The following is a 27,992-nucleotide window of genomic DNA, read 5'->3' as shown; positions in this document are numbered from 1 at the left end:
AAATGAGAAGAATACTACCCATAACAGAAAGTCCTTATACTATTTATTTTCATATGGCTCAGTAAACAAATAAAATCAGAGATCATGAAGTCTTCTTAAAAAATATAAACAGTATTAAAACAGCTAAACAAAGCACATATTAATCAAAACTTAGAATTGTCCAAAATGGAGCCAGCTGACTAAAACTGTCTAAGCAATCTTCAGAACAGATACTGGAGAACATGCAAATCTGATCATTCTGACAACTATACCTCTCAATATAAATTAATAGCTTGGCATTTTGGAATTCTTGATAGAAAGACTTCGGGAGTTTAAGATACGAGTTGAAACCCTAGCTAGGCCACTTATATGCTGTGTGTGACCGTAGTCAAATTACCACTTCATACTTTTGTTTTCTACTTTGTAAACTACATATAAGACTATTTCATAGTACTGACGTTACAATTAAATGACATAAATAGCATCAGCTTAGTGCAAAGCCAGGGTAGAAATTCAGGAAGTTGTGTTGTTTTCAAGATCAAGAAATGGGCTTGAGTCAGGTGGAAGGAAGTATAGATACCCATGAACTGGGTAGATACATATGAAAATATGGACTAAAGTCTAACACAAGTCTCTAGAATGCACTATCCTATCCTGGCAAACTCTTCTTCAATTCTATAAACATGGGATGGAAATGCACTATTTACCTATTAGATTATGGAGTAGCAATTTTAGTAAAAATTAAGTATTTCTAACCACAGAGGAGCTAAATTTGGATATGCATACTCCTTTTCAACAAGAAAAGCAAAAATATTATAGGAATGCAGCTATAGACACATCAAAATTAGACACGTTCTAAAGAATAACATAATAGCTTGTTGAAGAGGTGATAAATTCTCTTTAGGAAAAAAAAAGGCGTTCTTGAAGAAGGAAGCACTTAATCTGAATCTTATGAAGTTAAGAATTTCAGTTGGAGGAAAACAAATTTAAATAAGTAATCATACAGGCAGTTCATTCTCCTACCTTCAAGCAAGTTTAGTCTTATTTCCAATTTGCACGTATAACTCCTGAATCCTAGTGAAAACAATGTAACTTGCCTATAGCCTCAGAAAAATCATACAGTGATAGTAAGGAGAATAGTCTCCAGCATCCAAGTGTAAAACTCTTTCACTTTTCCAAAAATGCTTTCATAAGGAATATTCTACCACCAAATATTCTAACAAAATTGAGAAGTATTATAAAGAGTGATTTTAATGTATGTTTTTCCTCCACAATTTTTTCCTTTTAAATAAAGGTGGAATATATGAGTGTAGAGAAAATGGTAGAAGTCATCCCTCTAACCTTTTTTTAAATTTAAGATTGTGCTAGAAAATTAAAGGTTATGAAGATTCACTGAGGCTAACTAAAAACTGAGGCAAAGAAACATGGATAGAATAGCAATAACATAAAAAAAAGTTGCAAGGACATATTTATAATAACTGGTTAATATTACCATTAACATTACCATCAATTGCAACCAGTGGATTTTATTTGCATCATGATTCAAACCAACAAACTATACCTTAAAAATGATAATATTTAGGAAATGATTATAAACTTTAAAGTTGTTATTTGGTGATATTTATACAATATTTTTATCTTGAGTATGATAATGATATTTATTGTAAAATAAAGATAAATCAAGTCCTGGGCAGAGGACCTAAATAGACATTTTTCCTAAGAAGACATACAGATGACCAACAGACACATGAAAAGATGTTGAACATTAATAATCATCAAAGAAATGCAAATCAAAACCACAATAAGGTATCACATCACACCAGTTAGAATGTCTAGTATCAAAAAAAAAAACAAAAAAAAAAAACAAAAAAAACAAATAACAAGTGCTAGCAAGGATGTGCAGGAAGGGAACTTTCATTTACTGTTAGTGGGAATGTAACTGGTACAGCTACTATGAAAACCAGTATGGAGGTTCCTCAAAAAATTAAAAATAGAAATGCCATATGACCTAGTAATTCCACTACTGGGTATTTACCCAAAGCAAATGAAAAGACTAATTCAAAAAGATCTATGCAGCCCTATGTTCATTGCAGCATTATTTAAAATAGCTAAGATACAGAAAAAACCTAAATTGTCCATTGATAGATAAATGGATAAAGGAGATACATACACACACACACACACACATATATTGGAATATTATTCAGCCATAAAGAAAACTGAAATCTTTCTATCTGTATAGCAAATGGATGGACATCCATACAACATGGATTGATTTACAGTGTATTATGCTAAGTAAAATAAGTTAGATGGAGAAAGACAAATACCATATGATTTCATTTATATGTGAAACCTAAAAAACAAAACAAAGAAGACAGAAAGCGATTCATAAAGACAGGGAACAAAGTGGTGGTTGCCAAAGGGGCAGAGGGAGGGGTTGAGGGGGTGGGTGAGCAAAATAAGTAAAGGGGATTAAGGGGTACAAACTTCCAGTTACAAACTAAATTAGTCACAAGGATAAAAAATACAGCTTAGGGAATATAGTCAATAATACTGTATTAACACTGTACGGTGACAGGTAGTAATTACACTTATCATGGTGACCACTGCATCATACATAGAATGGTCAAATCACTATGTTGTACACCTGGAACTAATAAAACATTATATGTCAACTATACTTCAATGATAAAAATTTTAAGAAGAAAAAGCAAGCCCGTATCTTTTAGAAATGCATTCTGAAATATTTACAGATGGAATGATGTCTACATAACTTGAAAATAAAATGGGAAGGAAATACGGGGTGGAGAAATGAAAGATTAGCCATAACTTGATAGCTGCTGTAGCTGGGTAATGGTTATATGGAGAGTTCATTATAGTATTATGCTTCTCACAAAAGGAGACTGAAATTTTCCATAATAAGAACTTTCATAAAATAGAAAAAAAATTGCTAATACCAAATCATATCATAAAAATGAGTGCAGAATAGTACAAACCTTACCCCTTGACATGGTGAGTGATACTGTCTCTGAGAGCTTATGCTACCTTAAACTGAATGATGACTGGTGTACTCAAAAATATATAAAGATATCCTCTCAAAGTATGGATATCCAGAGTTCTTCTAAACTTCTCAGTCATGTATCAATGAGAATATATTGACACTGGGCCAAAATCCCAAACTAAATACTACCAAAATGCACACTTAAGAGCTCACAAGAAATCAGAGTTGCATCTAAAACGCAGGGAAGTCATAACTAACTACATCTGATTTCATATTAATCATCTTCTCCATGTCTTTATATGGATCATAATTTATTTACAAGTGAAGCATGGAGAGCAGAAAAGATACTAAAATCAAATTCCTTTTCTGATCACTGTCAATCCAATTCATGAAGCGAAGTTTCCAAGAATCTCTAATATGCCACCAAAATTTTTAAAAAGTATTAACAGAACTAGAATTAACAAACAGCTTATATCAAGCCCCTTTACTCAGTAACCATTACAAGAACAAAGACAAGTATAATACATACTGGAGGCCGACCAGGACGACCCCTTTTTCTTTTTCCTTTGATCTCTGTCTCTTCAAGTTCGCTGCCAGCATCAGAATGGGCAGTAGTTTCATTAGTTGAGTCCCTAGAAAATGTGATATATTATTTTAGCGAACAAATTAATTCATATATACAATGCAGTTCTGTTCCACTACTTTCCTTACCTCCTGGAATATGGCTGATAAGAAGTGTTTTTTCTTCCACTTCCAGAAAAAATCTTTAGGAAACTGAGTTATCCTTCCTGCCTGTATCACATAACATTAAGTGACATGAATCCCCAAATGATAGATAAACAAAGAGAAGGAAATGATTGTGGAAATGGCAGCTGCTATACAAAATATAAATGAAAATTCAGTTGTAAAAGATGAATTCATCAATACAAAAATTTAAGTCTTAGGAATTTTATTCATTTTTTAAAAATCATGAAAGTCAACAGTGTGCTAGTAAAAGTTTAACAACTGGCTCTTCAAAAAAATATGATTAAAAATGTTATAACAGATATATAACAATTTACTGACAATAAAAAAATACACAATATTCTTATTGTAAATTCCATACAACTAATCAATTCACATAAAATGATAATTTTGCCATTCTTGTGTCCCTACCTAACCTTTGGTTGCAAGTGATGAACAAACACAGTTTTGAAATGAAAGATCACTGATAATTTTGTTCACTTAATGAATAGGATACAAGTGAAATGACAAAGACATTTGTTAGAACTTCACTCATTGGTCAGTGGTGTGGGCAACTTCTTACTGAATCAGTAACAGTTCTCAAATACTAGAAGGACACTTCCTCACTATCAGAGGAAGTATATTATATTATATATTATATTATAATAGCTATAAACCTGATATACCTTTAAATTTAATCTGCATTATTAACAATAACTTCATCACTTTAGGTCTAGAGACAAATGACAAAACAATAAATTGAGCCCTGATCTGTAGTGTTTACTGCTTTTCATAATGTAAATATTCCTACCACAATTTCAAACTGCCAAAGTGATATCAACAGACTTGAGAAGTAATGAACAGTAGTAGTGCACCACTAAAAAGTATTTCTACCATATAAATAGAATAGGTGTAAATAAAAAATTCAAAAATGTAGAAAACAATAACACGTAAAATAATTAGAAAGTGGTGAGTTTTGAGGATTTGTTACTTTTATTTTTAATATGATTTAATTTTAAGTACATAAAATTAATATATTTTATTGTATTTTTATAATGACAATGTTAATTTAACTGGGTCACAAAATTCCTGTAAATTTAATATTCAGCTCTCCAGGACAGTACAGGCTGGCTCTAGCACACCACTGAAAAGATACAGATAGTACGAACAACAACTTCTTCACTAAATTTTATGTTACTAACAGTATAAAGGATATGCATAAAACTGCAAATACAACAAAGGGAATACAGCAAAGGGGAGTCCAACACACAATCTATTATTTCTCCATCTGCTTCAATGAATGCTCTCACTATCATTTCCTCTTTGTGTCAATTGCATAAAGCTCAATTCTTTAGTGTCAGCTACTGTTCCCTTTTTACCACAGTCTCCGGGAGATCTCATCCAGTTGATGTATAACTTCTTTCACTTCAATACATTATCAACAGACCTGATCACCCATTTCTCCAAAGAAGACATACAAATGGCTAACAGACACATGAAAATATGTTCGTCATCATTAGCCATCAGGAAAATTCAAATCAAAACCACATTGAGATACCACCCCACACCAATCAGAATGGCTAAAATTAACAACTTAGGAAATAACAGATGTTGGAGAGGATGCGGAGAAATGGGAACCCTCTTACACTGTTGATGTGAATGCAAACTGGTACAGCCACTCTGGAAAACAGTATGGAGGTTCCTCAAAAGAGTTAAAAATAGAACTACCCTATGACCCAGCAATTGCGCTACTAAGTATTTACCAGAAGGATAAAAAACTAGTGATTTGAAGGGGCACACGCACCCCAATGTTTACAGCAGCAATGTCCACAATAGCCAAAGTTTGGAAAGAGCCCCGATGTCCACCGACAGATGAATGGATAAAGATATGGTACATATATATATACAATGAAATCTTGCCATTTGCAACGACATGGATGGAACTAGAGGGTATTATGCTAAGCGAAATAATTAGTCAGTGAGGGAAAGACAAATACTATATGATTTCACTCATATGTGAAATTTAAGAAACAAAACAGAGGATCATAGGAGAAGGGAAGGAAAAATAAGATAAAAACAGAGAGGAAGGCAAACCATAAGAGACTCTTAACTCCAGGAAACAAACTGGGGTTCCTGGAGGGGAGGTGGGTGGTGGGATGGGGTAAGTGGGTGATGGGCATTAAGGAGGGTGCATGATGTAATGAGCACTGGGTATTATATGCAAGTGATGAATCACAAACTCTACCCCTGAAACTAATAATACACTATGTTAATTAAATTGAATTTAAATTTTAAAAAATTTTAAAAATAGACCTGGATCATCTATAATTCGAGATTTTTAAGTCACATGTAACATGCTTCTTTGAATGCCACATCAAATTCACCAAATACCACATATAAAAATTAAGTCCAACACTGACTTATTTCTAGCTCTCTGCTCATGGCAATATAATTAACTGATTTATTTAGTTAATGCATGAGTGTACTTTAAGTTGTTATGCAAATTTATTATGGTCACCGTTATCCTGTCTTACTCATATTCCTAGAATCATATCAATCTTCCTCTTGTGCCATTAGCTAACAAGTGCTCCCAAGTTATCCTCCATATAATAATTCTCCAATTCTTTCCATGATGAGTACCATAATCACCACTCCCTGAATTAATCTCAACTTATCTGTTTCTATTTCCCTCATGCAAGGCATTCTATATGACATATTGCCAGTAACATTCTTAACATCACAATTATTTCCTTACTTGCAAATCTTCAAAGGTGATCTGGTATTTAAAACCGTAAACAGAAAAAAGACAGATTTCCGAGGAAGATGGCACAGTAGGAGGATCCTAGGCTCACATCAACCCACAGATACACTAGATAACACCAACATCAAGATTATATAACCCGGAAAACAACCAAAAGACTGTCACCAACAGACTCCCCACAGGTAAATGTAGAGAAGAGGCCACATCAAAGAGGGGAGGAAGGACAAAGACTTGTTGGGAGCCAAACAGACCCACAAGACTGTCCTTGAGAGGGCAGGAAAAGCCAAAGGCACAGACAGGAGAGTAGAAAAGACACCACACCAGGCACACCAGGCACCCCATGCATGTAGGACCCCCACTAGGAAGACTAATCACCATAACATTTGGCTTTAAAAACCAGAGGGGCTTAACTTTGCAAGTTCTTACAATCACTGGGGCTTAACACCAGGAACTTTAAAAAAAATCAGCAGGCTGCCTCTGGGAGAGCTAGAGGGCAATACAAAACAGTCCCTGTCCTTTAAAAAAAAAAAAAAAAGGCATGAAATAGCATAACAAACAGCCCCAAGGAGATACAGAACAGAAGCAGCAGTGTGAAAAACGACTTGGGTTACGGAAGGGAGATTTGTTTACTAACCTCAGAACATATGCTGGAGGGGCAGGGATCTTTGGGAGACTTCTCCAAGAACAAAAGAGCTGGCAGGTGCCATTTCCCTCCCCATCACTCAGCCTAGATACATGGACACATACAGACCCAGTACAAACACACTCTCCATCTAGCTTGCTAAAACAGCTCTCTCACTCTCATGCTTTCCTGTGGACCCACCCCCTCCAGCCCTGCCTCTACAGGAGTCTATCCAAAGCTGTGCCACAGGCAGGGAAATGTGCAAGCAGTCCCAGCAGGGACTAACATGACTCCTGCCCTGGGTAAAGGGGAAGAAAACCAACATACCAGTTTGACTGCAGTCCAGGCAATGGGCTGGAGGCAGACAGCTGGTCTGACGCAGGCACTCCCCACCAATGAAAGTTTCTCATGGGTCAACACAGGGAGAGTACCCTGCAGTCTGGTGCTACTGCAGCTCTGGCAAATGCCTGTCCTGACCTAACTAAATCCCAAGACCACCCAGACAGGCACACTAATAACAAAGAACCAAACCCTGCCCACAACAGGCAGAAAGAGCCATCACAGAGGACCAGACTGAAGGCAAATGCAGCTCAGCCACAAAAGCAAGCTGCATAAAACACTCACAGGAGACACCCCTGAAACCAAAGGTTTGGGTGAACAGGGGACACTGCACTGTAGGGAACTCAATAGGAGGAGATGTAGCTGACTTTCCTAAAACACAGAGACAAAACATAAGACACAGAGAGTTAGAAAAAAATGAGGAGACAGAGGAATATGTCCCAAATAAAAGAACAGGACAAAATCACAGCTAGAGACCTAAAATGAAATGGAGGTAATATGCCTGAGAGAAGATTTAAAGTAACAGTCATAAAGATACTCACTGGATTTGAAAAAGGAGTAGAGGACCTCAAAGAGAGCCTTAACAAAGAGAGAGAAAATATAAAAAAGAACCAATCAGAGATGAAGAACTCAATAATTGAAATTAAAAATACACTAGAGGGAATAAACAGTAGACTAGAGGAAGCAAATGTATCAGCAAACTGGAGGACAGACTAATGAAAAGCAATGAAGCTGAACAGGAGAGAGGAAATAATGATAATAATAAATGGAAACAGACTCAAGCAGGATGCCTGGATGGCTCAGTTGGTTAAGGATCTGCCTTCGGCTCAGGTCATGATCCTGAGGTCCTGGGATAGAGTCCAGCATCAGGCTCCTTGCTCAGCAGGGAGCCTGCTTCTCCCTCTGCCTGCCACTCCCCCTGCTTGTGCACTCTCACTCTCTCTCTGACAAATAAATAAATAACATCTTTAAAAAAAAAAAAAAGACATAAGGAACTCAGTGATACCAATAAGCATAACATTTGCATTATAGGGATCCCAGAAAAAGAAAGGAGAGAAAAGGGGGAATAAAATTTATCTGAAAAAGTAATAGCGAAAGCTTCCTGAACCTGGGGAAGGAAACAAAAATCCACATCCAGGAGGTAGAGAGGGCCCCCCCAAAAAATCAACCCAAGGAGGTGCCCACCAAAACACACTGTAATTAAAATGGTAAAAAGTAGTGATAAAGAGAGCATTTTAAAAGCAGCAAGAGAAAAGGAAACAATTACATACAAGGAAAACCCCATCAGGCAATCGGCTGATTTTTCAGCAGAAACTTTGCAGACCAAAAGAGAGTGGCACAATATACTGTGCCACTGAAAGGAAGTGCTGAAGGGAAAAGACTTGTAATCAAGAATACTCGATCCAGCAAGGCTATCATTCAGAATACAAGGAGAAATAGTTTCCTAGACACACAAAAGTTAAAGTAGTTCATGACGACTACACCAGCCTTACAAGAAATGTTAAAGGGGACTTTCTGAATGGAAAGGAAATACCATAAAGCAAGAGTAATAAAAGTAGGAAGCAGTAAAAATAAGTATGTCTATAAAAATCAGTCAAGGGATTCACAAAGCATTGAATCACTGTATTTTACCCTGAAACTACTATAACAATATATATTCATTATACTGGAATGAAAGTTTTTATAAAACTTTTTAAAAAATAAAATTAAAATTATAAATAATATTGATCTAGTCCAGGGCTACACAGTAAATATATTAGGCTTGGGGGTCTTCAAGTCTATTCAACTCTACCATCATAGCCTGAATGCAGCCATATATAATATGTAAGTGAATGGACATGTCTGTAGTCCAATAATATTCAGAAAAGCAGGAATCTGAGCCACTAGTAGTAGTCAATTCCTGATCTAGTTCATCTTATTCATCTCCACTAAAGAATAATAAATCATACTGCATTTTTCCTCAATTTAGACCAGATTATGTTTACATATACTGTGTGCTATTTATATACATTATCTACAATAAACATGCACAAAAACCTCATAAGAAAACATATTATATCAATACAAACAAATGAAAGATCTGAAAATATGATAATCTTGTCCATAGTCACATACCTAGTAAGTGGCACAGTCCACTTAGATTTCAAGGTAAACCTGAATTCTCTATCTCCATGTCAGGATACTAGACTGCAAATATTATGTTTTCTTTTTCTCTTGTGTGGACAGAATCTACTAGTGCTTTTGATGCTTTAAATCAGAAAGCAACTATAGGAACACGTTTGTTTTAGCATATAATATGTAACCCATTCATGAAAATAATTTATCCTTGAGCACTACACTTTACTGATAAAAGAGAAAGATACAATTTATTTTCTAATTCTGCCAACTGCAGCCAGTTTAAAAGGTGATGGCTATTACCAACAAATTACTAATACATTACAATTAGTACATGTGTGTATGTGTGTTTATTACAATATACAACAATACATATATAATCTTTTTTACTTCAAGCAATAGAGAGGATATAAGAATACAAGGAAGAGTTTCATATTATCACACCCTCCCTAACTCTGAATCCCAATCTGAAGAATAACAGTTTGACCACTACCCTGCCATAATTATTTATATTTTTACACATAAAAATATATAACAAAATATGATTTATTTGCTTGTTTTACTTTCTTCTTCTAACTATATTTCAGTTTTAAAATTTTTAATTAATAGGAATCTTCCATACAAGTACAAAGAAGTCTGGAATAGTACTCTTCATCATACATATGAAATTTATTTAATTACTTCCCTATCAGTGAGCACTTAGATTATCTCTAGCTTTAAACTATTAAAGAGCTAAAACAATTGTCCTTATACAATAACTCTTATTACATAGTAACAAATTTCTCTCTAGAACAGACACAGAATGCTTGATCAAAAATTCAAACTTTGACCAACTGCTGCAAAAAAACTACAAAAACCCTACCAATGGCTAATGTTCACATTTATAATACTACTAGACAGAAGTTAAGAAAGTGGAAGAACCAGATCAAATCTTATAAGAATGAATTTTTATTCCCTAAAACTCTCTAAATTCTGTCTCTCTCTCTCCATTTGCACTGTAATCACTCCAGTTCAAGTTGTCAACATAACTGGCTTGCATACTGCAATATCCTCCTCCTAATAGGTCTCCTTGCTTCTACTGGTGCCTCTCCCAAATAATCACTATACTACTCTGAGAGTGATTTTCTAAATCTCTCCCATGCATCTCTTCCATTCTTAAAATCCTAAAGTGACTTCTTCCTGTCCTTACAAAGAAAAACTCAAAATTCCTAATATCATTCAAGCAGGTCCCTGTATGATATAGCCCCACTCTACTCACAAGCTCACAAGCCTTAATCTCATGTCACTCTCCATCCCCAACCCTGAAAAAAGAAAAAAGAGGAAGAACAGCTTTATTTCAGTCTCTCAAACATACCATGATTCCTCTTAACTCAGGGTCTCTGTACATGCCATTCCTTCAACCTGAAATTAATACCCTATCTCTTCTTCTTTCCAAACCTTTCCTCTGCTTCAGAGTTAAGCTCAATTGTCTTTTCCATAGAAAAGTAGACTAAATCAAGGCATGTGGTAAAATTCTCACAAAATTCTCTAATGTACCTTCCTAGCACCCATAATGGCAGATCTATATATTTGTGATTATTTCATTAATACCTATTTATATAAGCTTCATGACAACACGGACTGAATCTCTACTACATGCTCTTTCGCCCCAGAACCTAACATACCTTCAGATACTGTATTATGTAGCAGAATATAAAAATATGTGGTAACTGATAATATTTTACAGTGCCTAACAGTAAACATCACTAAGGTGACAAATTCATCAGTGATAATAATATCTAAGTAAGCTAAGAAATAACAAGGTCGAGTGCCTGGGTGGCTCAGTTGGTTAAGCGACTGCCTTCGGCTCAGGTCATGATCCTGGAGTCCCGGGATCGAGTCCCGCATCGGGCTCCCTGCTCAGCAGGGAGTCTGCTTCTCCCTCTGACCCTCCTCCCTCTCATGCTCTCTCTCTATCATTCTCTCTCTCTCAATAAATAAATAAAAATCTTTAAAAAAAAAAAAAGAAATAACAAGGTCACAAAAAAATTTTAAAAAAAACAAGGTCACTCACTGGAATTACCTTTCTTGTGTCTACTTATAATAATTATTACTGAATTAAACATTAAGAACTGATGGGTCAAAATATTTTTGTTTTTGAGGAGACTGTAGAGAATCAATTTCTTTTCTCCCTCTTTTTTTGAAGTAGGCTCCACGCCCAGCATGGAGCCCAACACAGGGCTCGGACTCACAACCCTGAGATCAAGAACTGAGATCAAGAGTCAGACACTCAACCGCCTGAGCCACCCAGGTGCACTGAGATCAATTTCTCATATACTGTCTTCACTTTACAAATGACGGAACCTGAAGTTTACAAATACTGAGAAATGTATTTCCTTTCATTACAATGCAGACATGGTATTGCTGGCTGGCTGGATTAAAGAAGGTAACATATGCTGCTAAAATATATGTCAAAATCCTCAGAGAACTGTATGCCCCCAATAAATGTTCCTTAGATCTCAAATGACCGAGAGTAAAATCTCCCACTGACAGAAGGAAAGCAAAGTTCATTTACCCACCTACCAGATCACCACTATCTACTACCCATAATCATAATACAGGTTTACATTTTAATGAAAAAAATTCAGTTACCAAAAAATGATGTTAAATACTATTGTGTCAATACAACTTCTCTTTAAATACAACATGTATTTAAATACAACCTCTGTTCCGTATTTAATCAAAGATATTTCTAATGGGCCTAATCTAATACCTAATAGTATAAGATAAAAAATGCAGTTTAGGCAGAAACAAGGGTTATAAAACATTATGTTAAGTATGGTGCTAGAAGAAAAGCAAAGAACATTACAGGACCACAGGAGGAAACCTACCCCAACTTTAAGGGAAAAGAAAAGTTGTGCTGGCGGCATGACACATCAGCTAAGACCTATAGGATTACTGAGCTTGCCAGGTAAGAGCAGGACTGCTGGCAGGACAAAGATTAAAAGAAAGAAAGAAAGAAAATATGCGAAGACCTCCAAAATTCTTTAAGTTAAGAAGTATTAAGATACATGAGTTAATTAATTAGAAAGGGTTTACATTTTATCTTCTATATTTGGGGGGGGAAAGGAGGATAGGTATTGATAGTTTTTCAAGCAGGTCAAGAAATTCAGACAGAAGGAAAAACACAAGGCCAGGAAACTAATTAAAAGGTGCCTGCAATCTCTTGGGAAAGAGGTATATAAATGAACTGGGGCAATAAAAATATAAATAATTCCATAAACTGTTGATCACTTTCATTATATCTAAACCACTGTTCTCATACAGGATCACAGTATGCAGATTCCTAATTTGCATCTTGATGAAACCTACAAAAGGGAAAGTATCTGCTACTACACTGATTGTATTTCCCAAAGAATACAAAGTAAGACCCAATTCTAGATCTGTCCTACAACTCCAACAAATCTAATGAGATGCTACCAGAAATGCTAATGCAACCAGAATGGTCCAACAATCACAATCTCAGGAAAATAAGGTGGGGGAAGTGGGAGGGTATGTGTTGGAGAAACAGTACGATATAGGATAGGAGTTTATAAACTTCTGTAAATGGCCCAACAAAATATTTACACTTTGCAGGCAATTCATTCTCTATAACAACTTGTAGCACAAGAGCAGTCAAACAATTTGTAAAAGAATAAAAATGGCTCTGTACCAATAACACTTTATTTATAAAAAACAAGCAGCATGCCAGATTTGGTCTATGGGTCACAGCGTGCTGACCCCTGATAAGGAGAGTAACATCTTCACTCAATACCACAAAAATATTGATATTATGATAGCAAGGGCCATGCACAGATATAGTAATTATACAATCTAACAGTTGTTTGATTTCAGACATTCTGCTCAACTATCAGAAAACCTATGCATTTCATATACAAAAATGTCATTTAAAAAAAAAATAAGAAAACTGTTAATACTTACTGTAACACTGGTAGCTCTGAAGTAATCATTGCTGAAGAGGTCTTTCCACAATGCAGCAAAAGAATCAAGTGCTGTACAACTCAAAACCTTTTAAATAACCTCAAAGTCAATCCTGTTAATTAAAAAAAAAAAGACAATTATTTTATTTCCAGCTTTACTGAGGTATAATTGACAAAGTTGTGCAATATTTAAAGCGTATGTGATGATTTGATACATGTATATACATTGTGAAGGACTTCTCCCCATCAAATTAATTAACATATCCATCACCTCACAAATGAAGGTGGGAATATTGCTATCCACCTTACAGAAATTAAACGATTATTAGAATGGACAGCTGTATACCAATAAATTACATAACCCATTGTTAAATGAACAAATTCCTAGAAACACACAAATTGCCAAAACTGGCTCAAGAAAAATAGAAAATCTGAACAGATGATACTGATGTAAAAATCCTAAAAACAAAAACAAAAACCTAGCAAACAGAATCCAACTACATACTGAATGTAATATATGCCATGGGCAAGCTGAAATTATTCCTGGAATGCAAGAGTGGTTCAACTTAAAAACATTGGTCAATTTAATACATTAATAGAAAGAAAGGAAAATGAACTACATGACCATCTCAATTTACGACAGAAAGCATCTGGCAAAATCTCAAGGGAAACCAAAAAGCCAAATACTCTTTCATAATAAAAACATTTTAAAAACTAAAAAGGGAACTTTCTTAATATGATAAAGGGCCCTTATGAAGAATACATAGGTAGCTTCATCAATGGTGAAAGACTAAAATAAAAGCTTTCCCCCCCCAAAATCAGGAAGAAAACAATAAAGTCCATTTTCACCACACCTTGAAAATGACCACTGTATGTTCTAGCAAGAGACAAGAGACAATTAGGCAAGAAAGAGTTACGAATTACACCCAAACAGAAAAGAATTAAGTTATCTCCATTCAGAGATGGCATAATAGTTTATATACAGAAAATCTCAGAGAATCAACAGCAACAAAATACTAGTAAAGAAAAGTTGCAGGGTGCAAATAACATACAAAAATCAATTGTGTTTATTAGAACTAATAAATGTATCAGTGGTGCAGCATACAAAAAGTAATACAAAAAGTTTGGTTGTGTTTTTGTACACTATAAATGAACAAATCAAGAAGGAAATAAAGGGAAATTTTCCACTTATAATACTATCAGAAAGAATAAAATAATTAAAAATAAACAACCAGGGCACCTGGGTGGTTCAGTCGGTTAAGCGTCTGCCTTGAGCTCAGGTCATGATCTCAGGGTCCCGGGATCAAGTCCCACATCGGGCTCCCTGCTCAGCGAGGAGTCTGCTTTTCCCCCTCCTTCCATCCCTTCCCCTGCTCTGTCTCTCATTCTCTCTCAACTAAATAAATAATCTTAAAAAAAAAAAAAAGTTTAAAAACATAGTAGTAAAAAATAAACAACCAGGGTGAAAGACCTGTACGCTGAAAACTACAAAACACTGCTGAAAGAAATGAAAGAAGACACCAATAAATGGAAAGACATCCACTGTTCATGAATAGGAAAACTTATTGTTAAGAGGTCAACACTATCCAAAACAATGTACAGATTCAATGCAATTGCTATCAATATCCCAATTACATTTCTGCAGAAATAGAAAATTCCATCCAAAATTTGTTTGGAATCTCAAGAAAGAGACTCTTAAAAGCCAAAACAATATTGAAAAAGAAGACCAAAGTTGGAGGTCTCATACTTCCTGATTTCAAAACTTACCACAAAGTGACAATAATCAAGACTATGTTTCTGGCATTAAGTCAAACAAAGAACAATGGAAAAGATCCCAGAAATAAACCCTCACATATACTGTCAAATGAATCTTCACAAGGATGCCAAGACCATGCAACATGGAAAGGACAGTCTTTTCAACAAATGACACTAGGAAGAGTAGACATTCACACACAAAATAATGGAGCTGTACCATGACCATACACCATATATAAAAATTAACTCAAAACAGATCAAACACCTAAATGTAAGAGCTAAAACTATTAAACTCTTTTCCAGAAAATATAGAGCAAAAGCTTCATGACACTCTACAAGGCATTAATTTCTTACATATGACACCAAAAGCATAGGCAGCAAAAGAAAAAATAGATAAGATGGACTTCATCAAAATCAGAAACTTGTAGGGGCACCTGGGTGGCTCGGTCAGTTGAGCGTCCGGCTCTTGGTTTTGGTCCAGGTCCTGATCTCATGGGTCATGGGATCAAGCCCCCAGTAGGTTCCGCACTCAGTGGGGAGTCTACCTGGGATTCTCTCTCCTCTCTCTCTGCCCCTCCCCCGCTCACAAGCACACTCGTGCTCTCTCTCTCAAATAAATGTTAAAAAAAAAATCAGAAACTTCTGTGCATCCAAGGACACTATCAAGAGAGTAAAAAAGAAAGCAAAGGAGGGGCGCTCAGTGGCAGAGTCGATTAAAGTCTCCAACTCTTCGTTTCAGCTCAGGTTGTGATCTTGGGGTTGTGTGTGAGTTTAGAATGACTAAAATTAAAAAGACCATTTCAAGTGTTGGTGAGGACACAGAACAACAGGAAATTTCACATATGGCTAAAGGGAATGAAAAATAGCATATACTTCCGAAAAAAGGTTGGCAGTTCCTTAAAAAGTTATATATACATTAACCATGACTGAGCAATGTCTCTCCTAGGTATTTGTCCAAGTGAAAAGAAAGCTTACATTCATACAAAAACATATATTCAAATGTTTATAAGCAGCTTTATTCATAATTCCCAAAAACGGGAAACATCCCCCAAAATGGCCTAAAGCAAATGACTGGTACATCCACACAATGAAATACTTTCAAACAATTAAAAGGAAGGCTGCTACTGATTGATACATGCCACAATATTGATGAATCTCAAGTGCATAGACTATATACATACTATATAATTCCATTTATGAGATATTATGGAAAAGTACAAAGACAAAGAACAGATCAGTGGTTGTTAGAGGTTGGGGGGAGAAGAGGACTGACTAAAAAGAGACAGCATAGTAAAAACTGGGGGTAAATGTTGCATGCAAATTAACACTTTTCTTTGAAATCCAACCAGAATTTTTTTGTAGAAATTACTGAAATAATTCTCAAATAAATAGGAAAAGAAAAATGAACTATAAGAATCAAAACAATCTGGAAAAAAACAAAGTCAGAAGATTCATATTACCTAATTCTTATAAACATACAAGCTTACAAAACTTTATATAAGAAACACAAAGATGGAATGGTTTACATATTCCCATGCAACTTGTATTTTTCACTCAGGAAAGCATTGTGGACATTCTACCTCATTTGTTTTATTTACTGTTTCTTAATACGTATATGCTTTAAAGTGATCATTTAAAAGTATTTTTTAAAAAAGTATTTAAACCATTCTTTAGTGAAAATTTAGCATGTCTAATTTTTTACTACTGTATACAATGCTCTCATCTATCCTTCCTCAACTACACAAACATATTTGTAGGACAGATTCCTTGTGATGAACATTTATAAAACATTCATACAATTTTTACTGCCAAATTTCTCCCTAAAAATACCGTGCCAATATACACTCCTCTTACCAGTATATGTTGAATTAGTTAAGTATAAAAATATACTCACTATATCTTTACACTATTTAAAGTATTACAGTTTTAACTTTATACCAATACACCTTTAAAGGTAGAACACATGAGTACACCCTTTCTGCTCTAGCCTGTAACCACCTTGCTTTGAAAAGAAAGTCCACACCAGGCTTTTAGACCATATACCAAGATGTCTAATGATGATTTGGGGACATTTGCAAGATTTTGAAATTTTCAATTCATGGATATTTTACTTAAGAAAAATAATCTGGTGCATTCTTATTCTCTACTCACTTTTCTCACTGGGTGTCTTATTTTACTGAGCACATCCAACTTTGTCTTAAAAATCTGTACATTTTGCCTGTGTACTCTGTACAGTTTTAGAAATATTTCCCTCAGTGGAGAAGATATAAATAAATGATGAGTTCCAGTCTTTCCCTTAACATTATGCCAACTCTTAATCTAATTATTTTGTTCTAATCATAGCTTTAAAAGCCTTATTTATCCTTAGTATTTTTCAGAAGCCATCCTAACATTATTCCTATGTTCTCTCAATTTTATAAATCCTCCTTGGCCACATATGAATCTATTCTGTTTTCATAGGTCATCTTCCTTAAACTGGTATTGCTCTGTAACCACTTAGATTTCCTTTTTTTCTTAATATTCAGAACGCCAATATTAATTAAATAAGTATCTACTGAATACTGCCTACACGCTAGGCATTGTGTTAATTTTTATTTTCAAGAATGAAAATTCCCCATTTTTTCAGAGTTAGCCTGGTTTTGAAGATACTCTACATAAAAGAACATCCCTTCCTCCTTCCCCCCCCCCCCCCCCTCTCTCGAAGTTTTTCTAATATCAAATACATTTCCCATGATGAGGGATTTTGTTCTCTACGCTGACCTGATTACTTCTTCTTCCATTTCTCCAATCAGTGCTCTCTCTCAAAATAAAGTGCAAGAGAGTTGTTTCCCTCATTTTGTAAAAATTCTAAGAGATTTTTTTTTTTAAATGGCAAAACTAGGAAGTATCAGGTAGAAGATCAGTTAAGGACATAGGTAAACTCGATAACTTCACCAATCAACTGGGTATAATTGACACTATCTATAGACTACTTCATCTATTAACAGCAGAATTCACATTCTTCTCAACTTCACTTAGAGCACTGATCAGACAGACCATATTATGAGCCATTAACAAATTTGAAAGAATAAAAATCATACAGTGTATGCTTCACACTACAATGAAATTAGAAATCATCACCAGAAAGAAAGCTGAACAATCCCAAAACACTTGGAGATCAAACAACACAAGTCAAAGAAATTCCAATAGAAATTTTAAAATATTTTGAGCTAAATGAATATTAAAATACAATTTAATAAAATTTAGAGGTGCAGCAAAAGCAGTGCTTAGAGAAAAATTTATAGCATTGAATGCATACAATAGAAAAGAAAAAATCTAAAATCAATCATCGAATAAGCTTTTGTCTTAGGAAACTAGAAAAAGAGCAAAAGCAAGCAGAAGAAAAATAACAATTAAGGCAGAAATCAAAGAAGTTGAAAACAGTAAATCAACAATGAAAATAACTGAAACCAAAAGTGTTTTCAAAAAGATCAAAAAAAAAATCAATAAACTCTAGGCAGGCTAATTAAGAAAAAAAAGGAGACAAGACACAAATTACTAAAATGAGAAATCAAAGAAGAAATACCATTACAGAATCCCATGACATTAAAAAAAAGGTATACTGTGAACTATTCCCACAAATTTTATTAACTTAGATGAAACAGACGAATTCCCTGAAAGACACAACCTGCAAAAAATCTGAACAGTCCTATTTTATTTAAGAAACCGAATTAATAATAGCCTTCCAAGACAAAAAAACACCAGACCCAGATGGGTTCACTAACGAATTCTACCAAACATTTAGGGAAGAAGTTACACAAATTCTGTACAATATCTACCAGAAGATGTAAGTAGAGGAAATACTTCCTAATTCATTCTATGAGGACATTATCCTAATACCAAAACCAAACAAAGACATTACAAGAAAATTGCAGAGCAGTATCTCTCACAAAGATGTAAAAATCCTCAGCAAAATATTAGCCAATCAAGAATTTTAAATGTATTAAAAGAATTGTACACCACAACTAAGCAGGATTTACCCCAGGTATGCACAATTACTAACATATGAAAATCAAACAATGTAACCTATCACACATCAAGAGGCAAAGAAGAAAAATCACATGGTGGTATCAATAAATGAAAAGAAAGCATTTTCACAAAATCCAACACACATCTGTGATTTTAATAAAAACTCTCAGCAAGTAAAATAGAGGAGAGCTTCTTCAACTTGATAAAGAACATCTATAAAAATCCTACAGCTAACAACCTACATAACTGTGAGAAACTAGAAACTTTCCCACTAAGAACAGGAACAAAACAAGAACAACTCCCTCTTACCATTCCTTTTCAGCACTATCCTCAAGTCCAAGCAAACGCATTAAGACAAGAAAAGGAAATAAAAGGTATACAGACTGGGAAAGAAGAAATCAAGCTTTCCTTGTACACAGATTACACAACTGTCTATGCAGAAAATCTGAAAGAATATGGCCCCCACCCCCCCCCCAAAAAAACCCCATCCTCCTGGAACTAATAACCAATTACAGTAGGGATGCAGGATATAAGGTTAATATATAAAATACCTTTTATATAAGCAAACAATGAATCACTGGAATTTGAAATTAACACAATGACATTTACCTTGGCACTAAAAAAAAAGAGAAAACAGGTATAAATCCAACAAAATATGCACAAGACCTATATAAGAAAAATTGTAAAACTCTGATGAACAAAATCCAAGAACTAAATAAACAGATACCTATTTCACATTCCCAGATAAGAAGACTCAATATTGTCAAGACATCAATCCTTCCCAAATTGATCTACAGATGCAACACAATCCCAATCAAAATCCCAGCAAATTATTTTGTGTATATCACAAACTGATGTTAAAGTTTATAGGGAAAGCAAAAAGACCCAGAATAATCAACACAGTGTTAAGAGAGAAGAACAAAGTTGGAAGAATGACACTACCCAACTTACTATAGAACTATAGTAATCAAGACTGTACCAAAAAACAAAACAGATCAATAGAACAGAATAGAGAGACTGGAAATAGACCCTCACAAATACAGTCAATCGACCTTTGACAAAGGAGCAAAGATAATATTATGGATAAAAGACAGTCTTTTCAACATACGGAACGAGACATCAACATGCAAAAAACAAAAAACAAAAAACAAAACAAAAAAAAACCCTTAAACACAGATCTTATATTCATCACAAAGTTAACTCAAAATGGATAAAAGACCTAAATGTAAACTCAAAAGTATAAAACCCTTAGAAAATAACATAGGAGAAAATCTAGATGACCTTGGGTATGATGAGGACTTTTTAGATACAACACCAAAGGCAAAGCTATGAAAAAAATTTTTGACAAGCTGGACTTCATCAGAATTTTAAAATTCTCCTCTGCAAAAGACATTATCATGAGAATGAGAAGACAACTCACGAACTGGGAAATAATATTTGCAAAAATATTTTTGTCTTTCTAACTTCTGAAGTGTCATTCAAAATATACAAAGAATTCTTAAACCCCAACAATAAGAAAAGACAACCTATTAAAATATGGGCATAATTTCTGAACCAATACCTCAATGAAGAAGATACACACATGGCAATAAACTTACGAAAAAATACTCAAACATCTTATGTCACTAGGGAACTGCAAATTAAAACAAAACAAAACAGTGAGATACTGCTACACACCAACTAGAATGGCAAAAATCCAGAACACTGACATAACCAAATGCTGGTGAGGATGTGAAGCAACAAGAATGTAAAATGATACAACAACTTTGGAAAACAATTTGGCAGTTTCTTACAAAACTAAACATACTCTTAAAACATGATCCAGCAGTCCATGCTCCTAAGGTATTTATCCAAAGGAGATGAAAACATCTCCGTACAAAAACCTGCATATAGGTATTTTTAGCAGCTTCATTCATAACTGTCAAAACATGGAAGCAACCAAACTGTCTTACAGAAGGTGAATAAACAAACTGTGGTATATGCAAACAATGAAATATTACTCAGCCCTAAAAAGAAATTAGCTATCAAGCCATGAAAAAGATATGGACGAATATTAAATACATGGTACTAACCGAAAGAAGTCAATCTGAAACTGTTACATATTATATGATTTCAACTACACAGTGTTCTGAAAAAGGCAGGACTATGAAAACAGTAAAAAAGATCAGTATTTGCCAGAAGTTAGGGGGCAGGAGGGATGAAAAGACAGAGCACAGAGGAATTTTAGGTCAGTGAAAGTTTTCTATATGATATTATAAAAATGGACAGGTCATTATACATTTATCAAAACCCACGGAATATACAACACCAAGAGTGAACCCTAATGTAAACTATGGACTTTGGAGGATAATGATGTGTCAGTGTAGGTACCCTGACTGAACAGATGTACTATTCTGATGCAAGATACTGATCCTGGGGAGGCTGTATGTACGTGGGGACAAAAGGGCTAGGAAGTTCCTGTGTCTTTTGCTCAATTTTGCTGTGATCCTAAAACTGCTCTTAAAAATAAAGTGTACTTAAAAAAAAAAAAATTAAATAGCTTATCAGCAGTTTAATGTTTTCAGCATATGCTAATTTATGTCCATATATTGAAATATCTTTTTCTCTGGACAATCTTATAATTTTATGTGGATTTAAGAACATGTATGCAAGAGTGCATGTGTACTCACAGATACAGAGGAACAATGCCCTTTCTACTTAAATATTTGGTATCTCCATCTGTTTGTCCTGCACTCACTGCCACAAATGATGAGAGGAAGAAAAATGCAGAATATAACTGCTACTCTGTTCATTTCCTAGCATAAAACTCTGTTTTATAAATTCTTATTACCTGAATGAAGAACAAAGGTTAAAGAGAAGTATCTGTAGTTTCTTTCCAATTACATGCATTTTCACCTGCATAGTACAAGATCCTATTTTAATCCGAAAAATCATTCTGTAAAGACATAATACAATCTAATTCAGACCCTTTTATCATTCCTAATTATTTATCTGAGTTGTCTTAAAGAATCTCTTAGCAGTGGGGGCACCTGGGTGGTTCAGTCGGTTAAGGAGCCGACTCTTGATTTTGGATCAGGTTATGATCTTGGGGTCATGGGATCGAGCCCTGCACTGGGTTCCCACACTAAGCGCAGAGTCTGCTTGTCCCTCTCCCTGCCTCTCTCATGCACGTGCAAATAAGTAAAATCTTTAAAAAAAAAAAAAAAAAAAAGAGAGAGAATCTCTTAGCAGTGAATGTGTGTGTATATATATCTGCAGGCATACACACACACACACACACGATTTACAAAGCAATGACTAAAATGACAATTATATTATTTCTAAAACTGCTTTTCAACAATCGGTAAGTACTACCCTATACCAAAATAGAGGAAGATATTCATTTACTATTTTTACTAGAATTATGATTGTTACCTTTGCTTATAATTGCAAATTAAAGATATTAAGAGAAAAAATTTTGTCCAGTATTAACACACATGAATATATACTTCATACTATACAGAATTTAAGTAGCATTTAATCAAGAAACAAAGTTCTAATCTCTCTTCCCAGTAAAATGTAGCCTATACAATCGACCCTTGAACAACACAGGTATGAAGTGCATTAAGTCCATTTACACATGGATTTTTTTCGATACAGAACAGTACTATAAATGTATCTTCTCTTATGATTTTCCTAATAACACTTTATGTCTCTAGCTTACTTTACTGTAAGAATACAGTACAGAAAACATATACAAAATTTGTGTTAGACTATCTTACTGGTAAGGATTCTGGTCAGCAGTAGGCTAATAGTAGTTAAGTACTGGGGTAGTCAAAAGTTATATGCAGATTTTCAACTATGAGAGGAGTTGCACCCCTAACTCCCATGTTGTTCAAAGGTCAACTATAAATGAGAAAGATTTTTTACCTACTTTATTGAATAAAAAGAATGCCAAAATAGAATTAATCCTCCAAGATACATATCAATTCACACTACAAGATGGCCCAAATAGGAAACAGGCAGCATTAAGACACAAGAAATGAGGAAGCGGTAAACTTTTGGAAATACTAATCTAAAAAATTTCAAATACTAAAGAGAGAGAAGGATAATTTACACCAAAAATGAATTATGTGCTCAATGGGACAGAGTATAAAAGGTTCATCAGTAAGAGCAAGTTGGTTCATTAGTCTGCTTTCTCTTCTAATAATGTATTACAAAAAGCTATCCTTCTTAGCATTTCTGAGTAATACTAACTTTAAAAATCAGAAGGAATATAGCAGAGTGGCTTAAGAGTTTGGGCTCTTAACAGATATGCTTTCTAACTATAACGTACTTTGCCTCCGTATTCCTATTTCTCAAAGAGGAATAATAAAAGAAGAAAAATTCAAATGATTGTTGAGAGGAGTAATTACAAGAATGCCCATCTCTTTAATAAATATTAACTCCTAGCTACAGGAGAAAGGAGCAAATAAAAATATAAAGGAATGTCAGTGAGCGCAACTATTTTTTTTCCTTTTTCCTTTTCCTTCCTTCACTGCCATATTCTTAATGCCTAAAGCTTAGTAATTATTTGTTGAATTAACAAGAAGTGTGCATGCATACACATATGTATATATACACACACACACATATACATATATATATTTTTTAAACGCAGAGAATGCAAAACTGGACATGAGGAGAACTCCCAAAGTTAACAAACTAACCAAAGATAGGAGCTTTTTCTTTAAAAGAAAAAGGAAACCAAAAAGAACAGGTCAGGGTTGAATTCTCATTTAGCACCTAAAGCTGGTAGAGTGGGAAAGTGGGAGACCAAGCAGGGGCTAGAGGATGAGACCAAAGAGTAAAGTATATCAGAATGAAGAGGGTTAGGTCTGAAAAAGCCCCTACAAATGATCCCACAACTCAGATGAAATGTCTCTGGATTAAAGGAAAATAACAAGTTTTTAATTTTTTCTGTATTAACCAATCACTCCCAAAGCTTTACACATTAAGCTCTGAAAATCTAATTCCATGATAACATATTCAACTTCTTTCCCAAAAATGCTGCCTCCACATCTTCTCATCTACTCACATTCTTCCTTTACTTTAGGTATTCCCCTAATTTTATCTTCTTACACTCCAATGCCATGAAATTACACCAAGAACCTTAACACTCTAACATCTCAACTTTAGTGCTCCTCCTCCATTGCTCTAGTCTTAATTCCAAAGTGCTTGTTATTTCTCTTACAAGATCACTCTCTTCTGTTTCTGTGTATGTGTACATACTACCTCATGCCACGTAACCCACTCTTCCTGAAGTAAACCGGGAAGCTCTAACCTTGAAACCTAGGCAGAGTTAGGTCTCATAAGGTTTCACACCACTCTGTACATAAAACTGAGAGTACTTTTTGCCACATATTTTTTGTGTGTACATGTGTTATTTTGTAATTAGGAGTGTTATAAATTTCATTCAGTTCTCTACTTTTTAAAAGATTTTATTTATTTGAGACAGAGAGCAAGAGAGTAGGCACGTACACAGGAGCAGGGGGAGGGGCAGAGAGAGGGAGAAGGAGACACCCCACTGGGCAGGGAGCCCTTTGTGGGGTTCATTCCCAGGACCCTGGGATCATGACCTGAGCCAAAGGCAGCCGCTTAACCAACTGAGCCACCCAGGTGCCCCCAGCCCAGTTCCCTACTTTTATCAGTCTCTGTTAGTCTTTTTTTAAATTAATAAACTATTTAGATTAGTTTTAAGTTCACAGCAATTTGCAACGTATTTTCAGTGATTCATTGGCATTTCTAGCTCTTCAGGAGATTCCTGATCTTTTAGAAAGAATTATCCTCTCTTTCTTTTCCTAAAGAATTGTGTAGTACCCGGCACTCAGAAAAGGGGCTGGATAATTAAAAACTGTGAAACATAAAGATATACCAATTCATTAGTAAGTTTGTTCTTAATGCTATTGTGCACGGGATTTTTTTTTCATTATGATTTCTAACTGGTTACATAGCTATTATATAATTTACCTTTTAATCTAACTGAAATGTCTGACTTCCAGAAATCTGTAAAACACTGGAACCACAAAAGGAAGTCAGGTTCTGGCAAGATCCATACCTCATTTCTCTCTATGGAATACTGCATCCTGGCCAAGGTAATGAGTTGGGTTTCAGAAATACAACTAGGGCAGGTATACTATGTGAAAAAGGCAGAAAAATCTAAGAGCATCAACTGGATAGATCCAAACTAGAGCTTTGATGAGGGATTAGAAGTGAGATACAAAAAAAACGAATCTAACAAATAGGAATAAAATTTGGGGCACCTGGGAGGCTCAGTCAGTTAAGCATCTGCCTTTGGGTCAGGTCATGATCCCAGGATCCTGGGACTGAGCCCTGCATCAGGTTCCCTGCTCAGCAAGGAGCCTGCTTCTCCCCCTCCTTGTGCTCTCTCACTTTCACGCTCTCTCAAATAAATAAATAAATAAAATCTTAAAAAAAAAAAAAGGGAGTAAAATTATAAACACAAAGTGGAAGCAAGAGAAAAGAATCAAATATAAAACACTGTATCAAACACCACAGCAGGTTGGAAAGAATGAAAGTTCAAAGACTGCAGGGGCAGATTTGTGGCAGAGTCAACATTCACTCATATCTCTATTATTAATCCACCTCTTAAGTCAAAATTTAAGAAACCATTACAAATATATATTCATTAGCATTTTTTAAAAGAAAAGTTTAGCTTAAGTAAATGTATTTAAATATAAAGCCTTCCAAAGTTATCTTATACCATGTTAAAGCATACAAATATTGATCACAAATAAATGAATCATTGATTAGCATGCTCTAAATTTAAAGAGCATTAAAAATGCCACCAGACTTTTTCTTTGAACAGAGGGTAAGATGGTTGTGGAGGAGTAGGAGGGCCCTCAGGTTGCCTACTCCCACTAATACAACTAGATAACTATCAAATAATCCTAAATACCCCAGAAATCAATCTGAAAACGGGCAGAACAAAAGGTAGAGAAGAGGCCACATCAAAGAAGGTGGGAAGTGTGGAGACATGGCTTGGGAGAGAAATAGATTGTGGCTGCTGCAGTGGACAGGAAGAAAGAGAGACAAGCTAACACACAGAGGAGCACATAGAAAAAATGAATTCCCATAACAACTGGCTTGGAAAGTGAGAGGGCCCAAATTTCAAGAATTCTTATAGCCAGCAGGGCTTAAAGACTAGAGTTTTAAAGGTCACTGAGCTTGGCTCTGAGAAAGTTCTAAGGGCATTGTGCTGCTCTTGGAGAAAAGGCAGGGATAAACAGCCCATGGACTTACAGCATGGAAACAGTGGGGAGGTTCGCTGCTCATCTCCAAGTGTGTCCCAGAGAGGCAGCATTCACAGGGAGAACCCTGGGGGGGGGGGGGGGGTTGGGTTGGCAGGTGCCATTTCCTGCCCTCCATCCTGCAGCAAAAACACAGAGCCACCTGTGGGAACCACCATAGCATGGACACTTGCTACCTATCTTTACACCACGCCCCACCCCCCAGCACTCTGGAAGAACTACCATTCCCAGTCACACTTGCCTCTGTCCCAGCACAGTGGACCCACTCCCCCAGAAGACTGGCCCAAATCCCTACCAACACCACATCTCCCAGTCTAGGAGTTCTGTGAAGCCTCCATTCCATTGGCAGCAACAGGTCTCATTTCAAACAAGAAGATCAGTTAGATAGTTAGTTAAAACAAGCCACTTTCAGGCCAGGAACCAAACACTGACCACAACAGGCTGAGAGAACCTCTGCAGATGACAGGCCTGAAGGATAAAGTGGCCAGGACACACTGGAGTGCCCTGGAGAACAGGGGACACTACACTGCAGGGCACTACAGGTCATTACGCTCAAGAACAGGAAACACAGCTGACTTTCCTAACAGAGAAACAGGCACAGAGACTTAGATAAAACGAAAAGACAGAGGAATTTCTCCCAAACGAAAGAAGAGGACAAGGCCACAGCCAGATATCTAAGCAAAACAAATTTAAGTAATATGCCTGATGGAGAATTTAAAGCAATAATCATAAGGATACTCACTGAACTTGAGAACAGAGTGGAGAACATCAGTAAGACCATTAACACGAAGATAAGGAATAACACAGAGATAAACGGTCCAATAAACAAAATGAGAAACACACCTGATGTAATGAACAACAGGCTGGAAGAAGCAGAGGAATGAATAAATAATCTAGAAGACAGATTAATGGAAAGTACTCAAGCTGAACAAAAAGAAAAAAAAGAATTAGGCAATATGAGAATAGACTTAGGAAACTCAGTGACTTCATCAAACATAATAATATTCATATTGCAAAAGTCCCAGAAGAAGAAGAAAGAGGAATGGGGGCAGGGAATTTATTTGAAAAAATAATAGCTGAAAATTTCCTCATTTGGGGAAAGAAACAGATATTCAGATCCAGGAGGCACAGAGAACCACCAACAAAATCAACAAAAACAGATCTATACACCAAGACATATTGTAAATTAAAAAGGAAAATATACTGATAAAGAAAAAATATTAAAAGCAGCAAGAAAAAAAAAAAAACAGTTACATGCAAAGGAAATCCCATAAGGATACCAGCAGATTTTTCAGCAGAAATTTTCGAAGTCAGAAAGGAGTAGCATGATATACTCAAAGTGCTGAAAGGGAAAAAAACAACAACAAAGAATACTCTATCCAGCAATGCTGTCATTCAGAATAGAAGTGACAGAGAGTTTCCCCGACAAACAAACACTAAA

General features: G+C 35.4%; 1 protein-coding gene across 1 annotated transcript in view; it reads right to left on the bottom strand.

The window, feature by feature from the left end:
- Positions 1-27,992, bottom strand: part of STAG1 (stromal antigen 1) — a 423,306-nt gene that overhangs the window by 299,911 nt on the left and 95,403 nt on the right. The window contains exons 2-3 of the mRNA XM_032408640.1: positions 13,501-13,612; positions 3,510-3,612 (exon numbers count right to left, since the gene is read on the bottom strand). Of these exons, the coding sequence (XP_032264531.1) occupies positions 3,510-3,612; positions 13,501-13,529 (132 nt within the window). The 5' untranslated portion in view covers positions 13,530-13,612. The remainder of the gene's footprint in view (positions 1-3,509; positions 3,613-13,500; positions 13,613-27,992) is intronic.

The sequence above is a fragment of the Phoca vitulina genome, unplaced genomic scaffold, assembly GCF_004348235.1.
Source record: "Phoca vitulina isolate PV1807 unplaced genomic scaffold, GSC_HSeal_1.0 scaffold10, whole genome shotgun sequence".
NCBI lineage: Eukaryota > Metazoa > Chordata > Mammalia > Carnivora > Phocidae > Phoca > Phoca vitulina.
The sequence above is the reverse complement of the archived record's forward strand: the minus strand, read 5'-3'. Positions and strand labels throughout refer to the sequence as shown.